Source organism: Corvus kubaryi, unplaced genomic scaffold (genome assembly GCF_017639235.1).
Source record: "Corvus kubaryi isolate FWS band 111438036 unplaced genomic scaffold, C.kubaryi_AGA036_p1.0 37172, whole genome shotgun sequence".
Lineage (NCBI taxonomy): Eukaryota > Metazoa > Chordata > Aves > Passeriformes > Corvidae > Corvus > Corvus kubaryi.
The window spans coordinates 414208-431018 of NW_024581047.1; the positions used below are offsets into that span (position 1 = coordinate 414208).

Here is a 16811-nt window from a genome sequence, read left to right on the forward strand (position 1 = left end):
CGGGACTGGGGGGCGGCCCGGCCCCGGGAGCGCCGCCGCCGCTCGTGCTGTCGCTGCGGAGAGGGGGAGCTGCGCTACTGCAGGTGGAGGTTTGGCGGGGGGGCCGGGGGAGATGCCATTTCTGACCGAAGGAGATCGCCGGCGAGGATGAGATGCGGGTAAGCGGGACGGGGGACAGGAGCGGGGCACCGGGGCTGGCGGGACCGGCGGGGGGGGAGCGGGAGGGGGCTCCGTGGCCCCGGGACGGCGCCGCGGCGATGCCCTGGAGCCGGACCCGCGCCGGTGCGGAGGGCGCGGAGCTGGGAACTTGGTGCTTGCCCCGGGGGTGCGGGGGAGCCGTGTGCTCCCGGAGCTGCCGCCCTCCAGCCCCGCCGGTGCGGATGCTGCCGCCTCCCCGCCCCGCTCTGCCCGGGCGCTCTCCTCTGCCCATCTCCTCCCCGCACCCCCGCACCGTTCCTGCAGCCTCGGCGCAGCCCCTGCGGGAGCTACGAGCCAGGCGGGGCCAGGGTGCGGGGCCGGGGTCCCAGCGAGGGGGCTGGGGCTTGGCGGGGCTGAGGCTGTATCCTGATGGGGAGTATCCTCCTCCTCTCCCGGTAATTCCCGGGTGAATTGGCCGGCTGGAGCAGATGCCTTGTTCAGGTAGGGTACGGATAGTCTGGATAGCGCTACCCTCCGGGACTGGCAGGGGAGCAGGGATCAGCCTCAAGCTGGCTGTGCCCAGCTCCTGCCTATCAAGGGTTAACTTAAGAGGAGGAATTGTCCCTCTGCCCATCCCCAAGGCAGTGGTACTAAGGGTTAAAGATGGGCAGGGAGAGCTCTCCAGCCCTGAGCGATCAGATTGGAAGCAGGAGTCATGGGGAAGGGGCACTTTTCAGGGCAGGGGTTCACCTCTCTGTCACCAGCCCCCCCAGCCTGGAGGTAGGTGAGTCGGGGATGTGGGGAGTTAATGCCGAGTGGGATGATTCCTCAGGCTCCGGGAGGGCTCTGGGGGCACTGACGGGTCCCCCTGCCTGGGCTCAGCCCCGGAGCCAGGAGCCAGCCCAGAGAACTGGAGATGCTGGGCAGGGTCAGGCTGCCGGTGCGGGCTCTGCCCTCGTTTTGTGTCTGGCAGAAAAAAGAAGTGGTTAATGTTAAAGGAGCTCCACGGGGCAATGGGGATTGTGAGGATGCCCAGGAGCCTGCTTGGCAGAAGGGCTCTGGGAGCCTTCCCGGGTGGTGCCGGTGCTTGTTGCTCTCCTTTGCTGTGTGCAGGTTATTGGATTTTTCATCTTGTGCCTTGGATGTATAAATAGCCCGAGTGAAGGGTAGAGGCACGACTCGATCCAGGTGCTGGAGATGCCACCTCCGAGAAGGAATGGGAGTGTTGGTGCCGCGAAAGTGATTTGCACGAGGAGGGAGGGACAGCGGGTGAGCGTGGGCACTGGTGGGATCGGGTCTGCTCGGGCTGGTTGGCATTGCCGAGGCTCTGCTGCCTCTCCCTGCCTGTCCCTGCCCCAGCTGCCGCCCCAGCAGTCGCCATCCGCGATCCTTCCCAGCAAACGCCCTTTCCAGCAAGCGACTGTCGCCGCTGGCCGGCAGCAGGGGATCGGTGTGACAGCCCTGCTGCTCTCCGGGCTCTCGACTCGCGGGGGGAAGTTCAGGCATTCCCAGGAAGAGTCCCACTCTAGGGATCTCCTTCTGCCCCCATCTCCCCTTCCTCTGCACCACCTCCCAGGGCCCGGCTGTGGCTCTGCAATGATATCCCTTCCACAGCCCCATCCGAGCCCTCCTGCCAGCCTTAACCCTCTCCTCACTGCTCTGCACCTTGCAGCAGCCCTGACCTGACCTTCACGCATGCTGGAGATGGCTGTGGAGCAGCAGTGTGGCTGTGCCTCCGGCCATCTCCTCCGGCATAGGGGCTGCATGGACTGTACAGGGCTGCCCAGCCCATCCCCACCCAAAGGCAGCTATTCTAGCCTATTCCCACCCCACAGCAGCTATCCCAGCCCATCCCTACCTCAGAGCAGCTGGCCCAGCCCATCCCCACCCCAAAGGCAGCTATCCTAGCCTATTCCCACCCCACAGCAGCTGTCCCAGCCCATCCCCACCCCATGACGGCTGTCCTAGTCCATTCCTACCTTACAGCCGCTATCTCAGCCCGTCCCCACCCCACAGCACCTATTCCAGCCCTTCCCCACCCCAACACCAGCTATCCCAGCCAGCATTGCTGCCCAAACCTTTCTTCCCCCTGCTTCTTCCCTGCCTATTCCCCTGGTTCCAAGAGCACTCTTTGTCCCTCTCCTGGACCTCTTCCAAAGGCAGATGACCAGAACAGCTGTGCCAGGAGCAGAGGAGCAGCTCCCTCTCCCAGTGCCAAAGCCCCACTCAGCCCTCTGCCCATCCAGCAGAGTGGGCTGGGGCACGGTAGGAGAAGGTGTCTGGGTTGGCTGTGCCTTCTCACCTGCTGCTCCTTGCTCCTTCCTGGATCCCATTGGCTTGGCTGCTGAATGCCATGGAGGAGAGGGGGCCTCTGGAGCTCTCAGATGATGAGCAAGGCCAAGAGAGAAATGTGCCCCTGGGCTAAAGCCTCCATGTCTTCCCATAGAGAGGTTTCCCCATAGCACCTGCCCACACCAGTGCTCAGGCAGCCCCAGCTCTCACTGGGTCTCATGGGATGGGCAGGAGGTGACTGGAGGAGACAGTGGAGCTGATTTTACAGCTCCTGGGCAAGTGTCAGGTTTTCCAGGCCTTCTTATGGACGGATTAATTACTAAACAAATGGCTATACTACTGTAACACCATACTGTGCCACAGTTACTCTACACCTGTAATGTAATTACTGTGTGATACCTCTAATTACCACTGTTTCCTGGAAGGTTAACAGCATCACTGAAGGACTTCTGGTTCCTTTAGTGTCCCGCTTCACATAGCCATGGTAGCACTGCTGAAGTTGGTGCTGCTCCATGTAAGTGACAAGTATAAAATCCTCCAACTTGAGGTTTTAATTCGGGGGTTGATAAATCACTTTATAGTAACACCACAATTATAGTGTAATTACAGTTGTTGAGTTATAAAACACAACACAACCTGTTGGGGCTTGATGAGGTATGCTGGATGACCACTGGGTGCTGCTATTTGGTGGGACCCTGTCCCTTGGAGGCCGAGTTGGCCATGGGCACATCTCTCTGAACATCCAGGTGGAAAACACAACTCACAGCTTGGCTAGGGTGGGTTTTTGGTCTCTCCAACACACCCAATGCACTGAGTCAGCAGCTCTCCTCTGTTCTTTGCTGAACCTCGAGCAGGGTTCATCCTACCATGAATAGAAATGGCTTTTGGTGGGAAAAGAGCCAGAAGAGCTTGTCAGGTAGCAGGAAAGGCTGGGATGAGAGACAAAAGGGCTCCAAATGCTCAACTCAAATCAAATAACCCAGGAAAAACAAAGGGAGAAAGAAATGGAAGGCCATGACCTCAGTATTCTTCTTAAGTCAATTTTTTCCACTTTCTTTCCATCCAGGGGAGTAAAAATGGGAGCTTTTGGCAGGGAATGGCAGCAGGGAGAGAGATCTCTGTGCCTCTGCTGTGTGTTCCAATACCCTGTGACCCTGCTTGGGGATGTGCCTTACTTACAGCCAGTGTTGGTGGCTGTTGGGACCTGTATCCTGTTGGGCAGTGTCAGGACACGTGTGATACAGAGGGGGGAGAGGGGTGTCTGGGGATGGGGCTTACTTGGGGATAGGGATAAACACCAGCCAGAGTCCCCCCTTCCCAGTGCTTCCCCAGCCCCCAGGCACTGTCAGCAGCTTGGTGCGGCCTCTGTCCCCTTGTCACCAGGAAAAAGCTGGGTCGCACAGAGGTGGCTGCGTCTGAGCAGTGTTAATTGTCACCTTGACCTGGGCAATTGAATAAATGCTGATAAATGTCACCAAGAGCCTCATCTCCTCTTCAGCCCGGGCAGGGAGTGTGTGGCTCTCTCCATCCCTGAGGGCAGGAGGTCACACCCGTCTGGCTCTGGAAGGGGGAACAGCAGCGGGAGCGCCCCTTGAGCAGAGACCCCAACCACTGTGCTGGGCTGAATCCTGGGTGATTCCCACCTTTCAGGAGCAGCAATCAGGAGTGGCCAACAGGACCCCTCTGGGCTTGCATGAGACGCGTAGAGCGTATTGGTGCAGCATCGCCGTGCTGGGGAAGCCTTGCCATGAGCCCCACCAGTGGCTCACTCCCCCCTCTGGCCTCACCAACATCTTGGCTACCATCCCTTGCCCCCCTCCCAGGCCCATACCCCATCCAAACAGCATCTCCTACCTGAGTAAGGATCAGGCAGGGCAGCAGGTCCGTGTCCCTGTTACAGGGGCTGGGGAGCTTGGCTTTGTTTTGCTCATTCTCATGGTTAAGCACAGAAATGGTTCTGTTTAACCATCCTGCATGTTTTTTTCCATCATTTTATTCACATGTCTCTGCAAACCGGTCAGTGCCTTGGTATCCTGCAACGGATGTGTGTACAATGAGCATTCCTCTCCTGCGCTCCAGAGCAGTGTCCTGGCAGAGGCCAAAGGCTTTGCCCATTGAAGCACTCATGTCCTTTGTCTCAGGGCTGGGGTCATTGTCCTGAGCTGGGGACAATCCTTGGGTGAGCTGGAGGGTCTGCACAGGGAGCAGGGACAGAGTGAGGAGGTTCAGGACTGGGCTGTGCCTTCCAGGCCATGATTCCTGCGGTCCCACACTGTCCAAGGGATGCTCAAATGGCAGAATACCTGTGGTTGCCATCAGACTGGGCTGACCTCTGCTCTGGGGGACAGGCTGGCCATGACTCCTTGGGGGATGTGCCCCTGAGCACCCAGCCCTGCCCTTGGGGCTGTAGGGTTCCTGATGCAGCCCCTGCCACCCCCCACAGCCCTCACTTCCCTGGCAGCCCTTCCCCTCCCCAACCTATATTGCTCTTAGTTATATCAGTAGGACCCACAATTTTTTTTTTTTTTGTCATTTCTATTCTGTTTCTTCATCAGAATGCAAAACATTAAATATCGCTCTGGTAATTATGGTTAATTTCATAACCTGCACCTTAATTGGATTGGTCTCTGATGGGGAATTCTCGTAGGAGGGAGAAGCAGAAATATTTTGACGTGATCTATTCTTTCAGCTCTTTGTTTGGATTTGAGATGTCGAGTGTGAAATGGGAAACAACTGATTTAGACCTCAGAGGCAACCTGGGGGTGGTGAGCAAAGCCTGAGCATTCCAGAGGCATTTCACACCCTCCAGCATCCAAACCTCTCCCTCCCATACCCAAACCCAGCCTTTCTCCACCCCTCCTTTGGATTGGGAATAGTCACAGAGAGCCAGATCCATCTGGTCTACCCAAAATGTGAGCCGGGGAGGCATCACAGTGAGCACTGGCCTGGTGGCTTGCTCTGCTGGCCAGTGGTTTGTGTGCCGTACCCTGGAGCAAGGTACAGCACTCCACAGTCTCCCTGCGGGTCCAAGGACTTTAGGGATGTGAGGGACACCCACAGGGACACCTCTTTTCTGCTGGGAATTGGGCAGACAACAGCCCATGGGTGTCCCCGGGGCTGGAGAGGGACACCAGTCCCCTTGTGCCATGGTGGACCAGGCTATCTCAGTGCTGCTGCCCAGGGGGGGGCCCAGGGCGCCCAGAGCTTGTCTGGGGCTGTGCCATGGGGCCATCCCACAGAGCCAGTATCTCCCTGCCACTTTGGGCCTGAGCTATGGTTTGCTCTGGGAAACGCGGAATTGCGCTGCCATTAGGTGCTGCCATGAAACTGATTTGTGCTCAGCCTGTTTATCCTTTTCAATGGGAAACGGCACCGAAGCGGGAGCGAAATGGAAACCCTGGCCGTGCACTTCCGATTGCATTCCGATGCACTGTATTTCCCCGTGATTACTTTTGTTCTCACGTACAGCCCAGAGCGCAAGCTCTGTGTCATTATCCACAGTGCTGGGAGAGGAGGAAGGGACAGAAAGCACTGCTTTCAGCTCAAGCAAGACACAGCAAACCCACCCCATAGCTGCCTTCTGTTGAGGGCAGTGGGGAGCCACTCCATCCCCATGGTGGGTCCCTCTTTTTTTTCCCTTGCCCACAGGCTCAGCATGTGCTGAGAAGGCTGAGGAATGGCACGGCTGAGTCTTCCACTGTGCTGACACCCCTTCTCATGGGCATTAAAATGACTGTGCCACGCACAGCCCCATACCTGCCAAGGATTTCTATCAGCCCAAATCCTGTCCAGCCACATCCTGCAGCACCTCCCTTCCTGCAGGATTTGGGCTGGGAAGGGCTGGCAGCCCCTCACCCACTCTGCCCGGCTCTGTGGGTTCAGCTGGATGCAGGACAGGAGGGCTCAGCCGCGGCTCAGCACAGTTTGTTTTTATCTAATCCATTTTATTGTTGAATGAAACAATAACAGCAAATACAGGCCCTGAAGACAAGCCATAAATAATGCAAAAATCAAACAAGTGAGAAAGGGGGAAAGAAAAGAGAATTATACATGTAAAATCAGCCCAGAGAAAGTCAGGCTGGGAAGAGGAATCTTCCCTCTGCATTTGCTATTGCTCATGCTTCCTTTGCCTCCCTTTTTCCTCCATTTCTCTCTCTGGAAATTCCTGCGGCACCAAATTTGTGATTATGTGAACGAAACTTAATAATAACTGGGAGGGGGAGAGAAAGAGAGATCTGGCTTGCAGGAAGGAGTCGGGAAATGAGGCGGAGGGAAGGAACTGGGGCTTCCATCTCTCACAGTGCCTTGAAGCACAGCCATGCTCCTGGCACCCTGCTCTGCCCCGTGTCCCTGTGGGATGTGGAGCAAGGACAGCTCTACTGATGCCACCGGCGCTCATGGAAGCCCTGGCAGCACAGTCCCTCAACTCTTGCCACTTCTCCCACCGGTGGGTGATCCCAGAGCCAGCTCTGCCGGGCTGGGTGCACTTGGCTTCTCCCAGAGGTTTCCGAGGCCACTTATTTTAGGCAGCAGTATAAAAATATCAGGGCTGGTCCTAAAAGGGAGTAAATCAGCAGGTTTCCCTGAGGTCAGCATAGCTAATGGCTTTATGTCCTATGTCCTTTGAAGTTCTCTTGCCACTATCCCAAAGGTTTCCAGGGGAAAACGCAATGCTCCGGAGCAGCCCTTGTACTTTTCTTGGTATCCTGCGCTGGTTGTAGGCGTTCAAGGGATGTGGCCTGGGAACAGAAGTGATGCTGTAAGTACAGTCTTAGCTTAAATTAAATGTAAGGAATGTGACTGATCCCTGGATCTGCTGTTCCCCAGCCTTTGGGACTTTGATTTGGGGTTTCCACCTTTGAGCAGTGGCAGGGACGCAGTAGAGATGCAGCGGTTTGGAGTGGTGACAATTAGACAGGGGGTCACATCCCAAAGCCTCAGTGCTGTTCTGTGATGGCACTTGGGACCAGGGTGTTGGGCTGGTTTGGCATTTGCTGTCCTGCTGAGGCAGCCCTGGGTGAAGGAGGGCAGGAAGCACTGGTGGGGTTCCCCCACCTCTGCCTGTAGCCCTGGGTTTCTGCTGTTGGAGCTGCTGGTGCCCCAGCCCTTCTCTGGGCACTGAGCAGGGCTCTGGGGAGCTGTAGAGCCATAGGATGCCTTTTGGTAACTGGAGGGGATTGGGTGTTTCCAGGCAGGGAGCAATGGGAGGGAGCAGCTTGTCTTTCCTGGTGCCCCCAGGTGTGGTTTGTGGGTGGCCAGGAGCAGTGTCTCAGCCTGGCAGAGCTGTGTCCTCACTGCAGGGACATTGGCCATGGCACAGGCTGGAGCCTGGGTTTGGGGGAGCAGGAAGCCCCTGTCACCAGACCAGCCCTCAAAGCCAGCCCATACAGCGATGCCATCTGCTCCTGGCCGGGAGGAGAGACACTCTGGCACTGGGGTGACTTTGTTCCAGCCGCTTTTATGCCATGTCAGGTGCTGTCCTGCCCTGCATGTGGGTCCAGCTCAGGCTCTGTGCAGCTGGGCTTTGGCTGATTCAGCAGCACTGGGGCAGTGTGCTGAGCCACGCAGGGCCGTCCCGGCAGCACTGGAGCCGCTGGGAAGGATGGCTGCCTGCCCGGGCTGTGCCCATCCTCCAGCCCCAGCCCCAGCACTGCTGTCCTCCTCCTTGGAGCGGTTCAGGGGAGCTCAAGGAAGGACAGAAGGCATTTGGGCCATGGGCACGTTGCAGGGGATGCCTTCGCAATGTCACTGTGACCCTGGCAGCTCTCCCAGCAGACACACTCCTTGGACTTTCTTTCACCTCTTCAGGACAAATGTTTCCATAGCCCTAAGAAGATCCTGGGGTTTTTCCATCCCCCTTTCCCAGCTACAGACAGGGAAGAAGAACCATCTAGGGAGACCCTCATGCTACAGTGGAACCTCCTGTACCCAGTGCTCACTGACCAGAGTCTAAGCTGAGCTGGGTGCCTTCAGTGAACACTTAAAACGTCCTGGTGACCCAGCCCATATCCACAGAGACAGGAACCCCAAGGAAATTTGCTGAAATAAAGGAAGAAGGAGGAGAATCCCCATTCAACTGGTCCATGTCCTTCCCAGTGCCTACCAGCCTTCAGCTGTCTCTTGCTGACCCAGCCCTAGGAGTCTCCAGCCAACCCTTGGGAGCTGTTCCCTTGGCAAACACAACTCCCCTGCTCTTTGGCTCTCACAAGCAGTAAAAAATGAGTCTTCTCCAGGCTCACCTGACGTGGGAAGCGCTGAACCACCAGTTCAGGCAGTGGCTGTGGCAGCAGTGACCAGTCCATGTCCTGGCCACCTCTGCCCATGAGTAGGGGAGCATGGCTGGCCCTAAGCCCCAGTTCCACTCTGTGCTGCACCTGCACCTTGTGCTGGCTCAGGGCTTTACACCCCCTGACATCCACAGCTGCCTTTGCAATTACTTATTGATCCCTTGTCAGGATGTTTTCTTTGCTGATGGGGTGCTAAGGCATGTGCAGCCAAAGAGAGAAAAGATGCTCGAAACAAAAAAGCAAAGGCATGAGGAGGGAGAGGAGCTCTTGCACAGATGGGATCACAGCAAGAAACAGCCTCAGCAAAAACTGCTCTGAGCTTCAGCATCCTGTAGAGATGACCAGGATCTCCTTCCCATCGCCCTGCTCCAATAACCCGCCTGCTGAGCCTGAAAACCACTCTCCAGGTTGGCTCCGGGCCACCGTTGGTTGTCCCTCCACTGTACATAGCTGTGCTTGCATTGGGTCAGGTAGATCCACAGCCCAGAGGTAAACCAGTAGACAGCTGGGCCAAAGCCTCCCCTTACCAGCATTCCAGCCCCTCAGCCCATGTTAGATGCCCTCCTCTGGGCATCTCCCTGTTTTTTCTGCTCTTCTTGCCATCTTGCTTGGTGCTTCCCTGACTGACTGTGGTGCTGGGGACACCACATTTTGGGTGGCAGAGCCTACTTCCATGAGGAAATGCCTTTGCAGGACACTCCCACGGGCAAGCCATGGCCAAAATCTGGTGCCAGCAGGCTGTGTCAGTGCCGGAAGGGGATTTGCATCTTCAATACTTCTTCATGCTCTTTTACAGCTTCAGAGCAGCTGCCAGAGCAGATCAGGTTGCATCACACCTATTCCAGGCTCCCATCTCGGAGCTGCTGAAAGCAGATACTCCAGGAGGCTGAGCAAGAGGTCCCAGCTGGAGAGCTGTGCCTTCCTGTGGGAAGGGGAGCGGTGACCCCAGGCAGCTGGTGGCTGGTAGGGCTGGGGGTGGGCTCTCCTCTGGCTGACCTGCCACGGTTCACTGCCTTGCAGAACTTGCTTGTGTGTCCCCACCGCCCTGAGGGGTCCTTCTCATCTTCTGCCTGTTTCTCCCCCATTCTTTCACCCTCCTGTGCTGCTCCTGGATGATTTGGGGCCAGGCCAGGACACAGGACAGCCCTCCAACCCTTTGTTAGCAGCCCATCCATTAATGAAGGTCCAGAAGAGTGTGGTGGCAGATCTCCATTGCCCAGACCAGTGCTGTGCCACCCTGTCTATGCCCACCAGCCAGTCCTAGCAGCACTCAGGGATCTCTCATGCTCTTCCTCTTTGGTTTCTTCTTTCCTATGTGAAGCACAGTGATTCCAGAAGGGAAACCACGTCCTCTGCCTGATGCTCCCACCAATTGCTGCCCATCCTTGAGCAGGGGGGAGAAGGGCAGTTACTGCCAATGCCTGCACTCTAGGGACTGGGTGGGAAAAGAGGAGGAGGATGGAGCGGATAGGGTGGAGAGGAGGGAGAGACAAGGCAAAAGGGCCCACAAATGCACGCTGGACACAGGGGAAATGATGAGAGAGGAGGAAATGGGCAGAAACATGTTAGGCAAATTAAAGCTGCTCCCTTTGTTTTGCTGCTTTGCAGATAGCTACAGAAACACTTAGTGCAGAGCCTGGGGTCTGGATAAGAAACTCCTCTAGCAGCAGGAAAGGTTGTTAAATATTTATTTGTAAACCTGGAGTCTTTGTCTCTAAAACGTAGTCAAGTTCAATAAGATTTGATTTAGCTGGAGCAGCTTAGAGGAGACAGGAGCATGGACTCAGGGAGCTGTGTCTCATTGGCTTCATAAGAAGCCATCAGGGCAGAGATGGGGTGAGCCCATACCTGAACTCATACTGCAGCCCAGTGAGGATGCCCAGCAGTGCGGAGTCCAACTCACTTCTGTGCGGAGCTGTGAGCACCAGGTTGGCTCCTGCAGGGACAGGGTGGGGACACTGAGCCCCCAGAGCACTGTGGGACCCTTCCCTGCTGGCATGTGGCTCGCTTTGTCCTAAATTGCCTGTTGGTGCTCGATGCTCTCAGAAGCATCTGGTTCAAGGGTGAACGTCTCCCGCCCTGTAATTTATGGCTGCCAGGTGGGCCTAGAGCTGACTCGGGGATTTTTGCCGCCTGCTCGCTCGCTGTCAGTGAAGCAGATTGCTCCCTGCTCGTTGGGGTGGGGAGCAGGAGACAGCAGTAACAGTGGTGGGCATGGCCAGGCAGCTCCCCACCCCTTGGGGCATTGTCAGGAGCACACTCGGGGCAGAGCCTGGGCTCCCTTTTGGGTCATCAGCCAAGTTTGGCTTTCCTGGAGCTGTTCCTCCCACACCAGGGCAGCCTGTGCCTGTCACAACAGAGCAAACCCCATGCACGTCAGCGCTCCACTCTGGCCCTGGGCTGCATTTCCAGGCATGGCCCAGAACGGCATCTTTCCTCCAAGCACTGAGCTCAGGCAGAGACACTGGGCAGGTCCTGCTGTATTTAGCACCAAGGCAGCGCGCTCCGGTGCGTCCATCTGCGCCTCTTGGGCTGCGGCCGGGACCTTCCCGCGGGAAGGAACTGTATTTGGAGCCCTCAGCCCTGGGCGGCAGGTGGTGAGGACAGGGGTCAGTGGCTGCCGTGGCTCTGAGCATGAGTTTTGCTTTGGCTTGCACTGGATTTGCTCGTTGCCTAAAGGCAGCGAGTCTGGCAGCTGCTGCTTTTTTTATAGATTCTTTTTTTGTGAGTGAGGAAGGAGAGCCATGCTCATGCCAAGGGCTGCGGCTGTCCTGGACTGGGCTGCGTATCATGGCCACGGCCCGATCCCCTGCTCCTGGCAGCTCCTGCTGGGCCATGGCTGGCACCCTGGAAGGGTGATTGGGCATGTTTCAGGGTCCTCCTCAGAGTAAATCTGGGAAGGCTTTGTGGAAAGCCCCTCCTGCAGGTAGCAGTTGTGCCGGGGCTGCAAAGCCATGCATGGGTTGTTGGTCCACACAGAAATCATAGTTCGTGTTGTTTTTAGAAGGGCATCTCTTAATATCCACATCACCTTGAGGCACAACTATTTCTCTCCGAATCAAGCAGAGGTAAATGGGAGCCAGAATTGATTTAAAGCTCGTCTTAGCTCAGAATTTTCCAGCTTATTTATTGTCTTTCTCCCAAAGCTCTTCTGTGACTCTGGCTATTAAGATTAGGGATGTTTTTGTCAGGGATTGTGTTTATCACAGATTTAAATTTAGCTGAGAACTAATAACATGTGAGGTGTGTCTAGACTTTAATTCTGGGCTGTGCTCGTCAGTAACGCCACACAGATTCTGCTTCATTCATCTATTGCCTCTGCCGATATTTTACTCATCGATACTGCACAGCTCTGGCTCCACCGAGGCTGCAGTGGGGATGACAGTACTGGACCAAAGGTGTTGGAGGTGCAATCCCCTTCCTGCTGGTGGAGAGGCAGGATTGAGCCTGGGGGAAGTTGGCCTGCAGGATCCAGCTCTGCCCCCTCCCCATGCCCAGCAGGGACCAGAACAGAGCAGCACATGCAGGCAGAGCAGAGCTTTTGGCCTAGCACATAAACAAGGCTGGTGCCTGGCACTCTTAATGAGCTGAGTGTTTTCAGTCCTGCTATAATTAAGCCCCTCAGACTGTATTTTGTTTTGCATGCCGTGTTTTGCTGTCTTTGATGGCTTTCTCAGCACGGCTGTGAGAGCAGGAATTGGTTTCTGAGAAAAAAGGCTGCAGGCGAGCTGCCGCTCAGTGACAAGCATGTGGTGGAAGAGCAGCACCCAAGAGCCTCCTGGCCATGGGGAGGGGTGGCAGGGGGACCCACTGGCAGCCCAGCCCCAGCCAGGGCTGCAGCACAAGTCTGGGGAACAAATCCATAGGCAACCTGAGCCATGCCACCTAGGGGCCCATCCTGGCTCCGGGGCACCGACCCCAGCCCCAACCCCACCCCAGCAGCATTTCAGTGGTAGCAACAGCCCCGCTTGTATCTGCCCAGCACCAGGGAGGTGATGACATGGGAGATGATGGATAGTAAATACACAGCAAATGGCTCCTTGCAGCCTGGTCAGGGCCCAGGCACTCCCACTGGAAACGTTTCCACTGGACTGGGACACGCTGGCCGGGGGCCAGCAGGAGGGAGCTTAGCACCACTGCCAGGGGAGCTTGGCAGGACCAGCTCCCATCCCTGCACCTCTTCAGGGTAATGTGTTCAGTGTGATCCCCACTGAGCAGCCGCACTGCAGAGGGAGCAGGGAAAGGGGGGTGGAAGAGGCCAGTGAAATGGGAGGAAACCACAGAGGGTTCCCGTGGGGACACTCCAGGCCCTCACAGCCCATGACCGGCTGTGCCAAGGCTAGTGGTTTCCAAGATGGTGGTGGTGGATGTTTTTATGGCCAGTCCATCATCTCCCATCCTTCTATCTTAAAAAGAAATTTTGAATAATTTTTTGGGAACAAAAGTCATCCTTGGGTCATATATCTGTATGAAATGATGAACATGAGCAGATGCAATGGCAGGAATGCACAGAACGTGTACCAGCCCCATAAATAGTGCCAGAGCAGTAGTGGACAGGATATACGGTGATGGATACAAACGGAGCCAATGGAAGTAATGGATTAGGTGTGTTCGGCGATAGCCATAAATAGCATTAGTGGGAGCAGTGCAGAGAGTAACATAACAATAGATATAAACATGGGCTGGAGTAGCCTAAGATCTAATATGCAGTATTGATATGATTTGATTCCTCATAACAGCTTGAACAAGGAAATAAATGCAACAAAGGCAGCGTGACAGGGAGCATCCGCTTCTGCCAGGCCAGGATGGCTCTGGGCTGGGGCAGAAGCCAGACCATGAGCCCCCAGGAAGGTCTCCCAGCCCTCCCCAGGGACATTAGCAGGAGGTTGGGTCTTTCCCAGCTGACACCAGGCAGCCTCCCCTGTTACCCCAGAGCCCCCCTGGACCTGACTTGAGGCTACAGCTTGCTCTGTAGGCAGTGTCTGCCCAGTTGCTGTTTCTGGGGGGAATGGTTTGGGTCTGCCTTTGCAGGGTGGCATGGTGGGAGGCAAGGAACTGGCCCTGGGGACACACTGAGAGCAGCTGGGGCATGGGGGGGCACAGAGGGAGGGGGCTGGCTCCGGCTGAGCTGTCAGTGTTGCTGACCCCAAGTGGGGTTCCCCCACATGCTCCACCCCATGCTCAGCTCCTCTGTGTTTGCAAAGCAACCTTTATATTCATGCTCCATCTACAGGGAACGGAATAATTTCAAGAGCTTAATATAGGATGTAGATAGATGCGTTTCGTATTAAATTATTTTTTTAAGAGGCCGAGGAAGCTGTCTGACACAGATTCCTCAAGGCCTTCCACTTAAAAGTCTGTGCACGTTCAATCATGAAGTGGAAAGTCGGGGAGTAGGGAGAGAGGGTCTTGAAGCCAAAGGGCTGGATTTCAGCTGGAAAATTAGACCCTCTGCTCTGCATTGGTGGTGCCTTTTGCCTTACCGTCATCTCTGCCAGGACACCAAACCTTTGGCCTTGGCCAATGCCCGTTATTTGCTCACATGCCCCTTGCTCTTTCTCTCCCACTGTTACCTGCAGGTGAGAGATAGGATGGTAGCTGGGGAGGCGAGTATGCGCAGCCCAATCCTGGCCTGCTGGCAGCCGATTCTCCTCCTGATGCTGGGATCCATCCTGTCCGGCTCTGCCACAGGCTGCCCGCCGCGCTGCGAGTGCTCTGCCCAGGAGCGCGCCGTCCTGTGCCACCGCAAGCGATTCATGGTTGTGCCAGAAGGGATCCCCACCGAGACCAGGCTGCTGGACTTGGGCAAGAACCGCATCAAGACACTCAACCAGGATGAATTTGCCAACTACCCTCACCTGGAGGAGCTGGAGCTAAACGAGAATATTATCAGTGCCATTGAACCTGGGGCTTTCAACAACCTCTTCAACCTCAGGACGCTGGGGCTCAGGAGTAACAGACTCAAGCTGATCCCCTTGGGGGTGTTTACTGGACTCAGCAACCTTACCAAGCTAGACATTAGTGAGAACAAAATTGTGATCCTCCTAGACTACATGTTCCAGGACTTGTACAACCTGAAGTCTTTGGAGGTGGGGGACAACGACCTTGTCTACATCTCCCACCGGGCGTTCAGTGGCCTCAACAGCCTGGAGCAGCTGACCCTGGAGAAATGCAACCTGACCTCCATCCCCACGGAGGCCCTGTCTCACCTTCATGGCTTGATCGTGCTGCGTCTGCGCCATCTGAACATCAACACCATTAGGGATTACTCATTCAAGAGGCTGTACCGGCTCAAGGTCCTCGAAATCTCTCACTGGCCCTACCTGGATACTATGACATCCAACTGCCTCTACGGGTTGAACCTGACCTCCTTGTCCATCACCCACTGCAACCTGACGTCCATCCCGTACGTGTCGGTGAGGCACTTGGTTTACCTCCGGTTCCTGAACCTGTCCTATAACCCTATCGTCACCATTGAGGGCTCAATGCTCCATGACCTGCTCAGGCTCCAGGAGATCCAGCTGGTGGGAGGGCAGCTCACCACAGTCGAGCCCTTTGCCTTCCGCGGCCTCAATTACCTGCGCATCCTGAACGTGTCAGGGAACCTGCTGACCACCCTGGAGGAGTCAGCTTTCCACTCAGTCGGCAACCTGGAGACGCTCATCCTCGACAACAACCCCTTAGCCTGCGACTGTCGGCTGCTCTGGGTTTTCCGGCGGCGATGGAGGTTGAACTTCAACAAGCAGCAGCCCACCTGCGCCACCCCTGAGTTTGTCCAGGGCAAGGAGTTCAAGGACTTCCCTGATGTCCTCCTGCCCAACTACTTCACCTGCCGCCGAGCACGAATAAGGGACCGAAAACCTCAGCAGATCTTTGTGGATGAAGGCCACACGGTGCATTTTGTCTGCCGGGCAGATGGGGACCCGCCACCCACCATCATGTGGCTCTCTCCCCGGAAGCACCTCATCTCTACCAAAACCAACGGGCGGCTCACTGTCTTCCCTGACGGCACGCTGGAGGTGCGCTACGCCCAGATCCAGGACAATGGCACCTACCTATGCATCGCCAGCAACGCAGGTGGCAACGACACCATGCTGGCCCACCTGCACGTGCGCAGCTACTCCCCAGACTGGCCCCACCAGCCCAACAAGACCTTTGCATTCATCTCCAACCAGCCCAACGAGAGCGATGCCAACAGCACGCGCGCCACCGTGCCTTTCCCCTTTGACATCAAGACTCTCATCATCGCCACCACCATGGGCTTCATCTCCTTCCTGGGCGTCGTGCTCTTCTGTCTGGTGCTCCTCTTCCTGTGGAGCCGGGGGAAAGGCAACACCAAGCACAATATTGAAATCGAGTACGTGCCACGGAAGTCCGATGCGGGCATCAGCTCTGCCGACGCACCGCGCAAGTTCAATATGAAAATGATTTAACCAGGCAACAATTTGCAAATAATAATGGTGTTGTTTTGTTTTTTTAAAAAAAAAGAACAAATGAACAAATAAAAAATAATTAACAAACATTGCTACAAACATACCGACCTCTCTCCTTCCACCGTGCCCCTCTGCCCCTGTCCAAACCCACTGCGCCCGCACTGTCACCACCTCCTTCTCCTCCTCTTCTTCTTTATACCAGGAAAACATTCAGCTGATGTCTTCAGGACTCCTGTGTTTGTAAGGACTTTGTCTGATGGACTCTGGTGTCAGATATAACTCTGAGAGGGGAAAAACAAAGGGGTGGGGGGGAAAAGAAAGAAAAAAGAAATAAAATCAATAAAAAAGTTACAAACTTTCTTCTGTAACTTTGATTTCAATAATTATGGATTTTTATGAAAACTTGAAATAATAAAAAAACCCTATTTCCTATAGATAGTTGGAATGCAAAATCTTGACTTCTTGATCTGTCCAGTTCTGTACCTGGCAAGTGCTTGCTTTCTCGCCTCAGAGGCACTTCCCAGATGCCTTGCCAAGAGCAGCCCCAGGCCAGGGCAAATCTCCCACTGACACCAAAGGCACCTCTCACAGTGTCCTGGGCCCTGCATGGCACCAAAAGGAATCTGACTATTTTTCCTGGTTTTATAGTCAGTTCCCCTGC

General features: G+C 55.6%; 1 protein-coding gene across 5 annotated transcripts in view; it reads left to right on the forward strand.

Moving 5' to 3' along the window:
* Nucleotides 1-16584, forward strand: part of LINGO1 (leucine rich repeat and Ig domain containing 1) — a 153305-nt gene extending 136721 nt beyond the window's left edge. For 3 of the 5 annotated variants that reach the window (XM_042021784.1, XM_042021785.1, XM_042021786.1), the window contains one exon: nt 14297-16584. In XM_042021784.1, the coding sequence (XP_041877718.1) occupies nt 14309-16150 (1842 nt within the window). In that variant the 5' untranslated portion in view covers nt 14297-14308 and the 3' untranslated portion in view covers nt 16151-16584. Of the gene's footprint in view, nt 1-6; nt 159-786; nt 919-14296 lie in introns of those variants that run through there. The other 2 variants (XM_042021783.1, XM_042021782.1) reach the window with 2 other exon arrangements.
* The last annotated feature ends 227 nt before the right edge of the window (nt 16585-16811 follow it).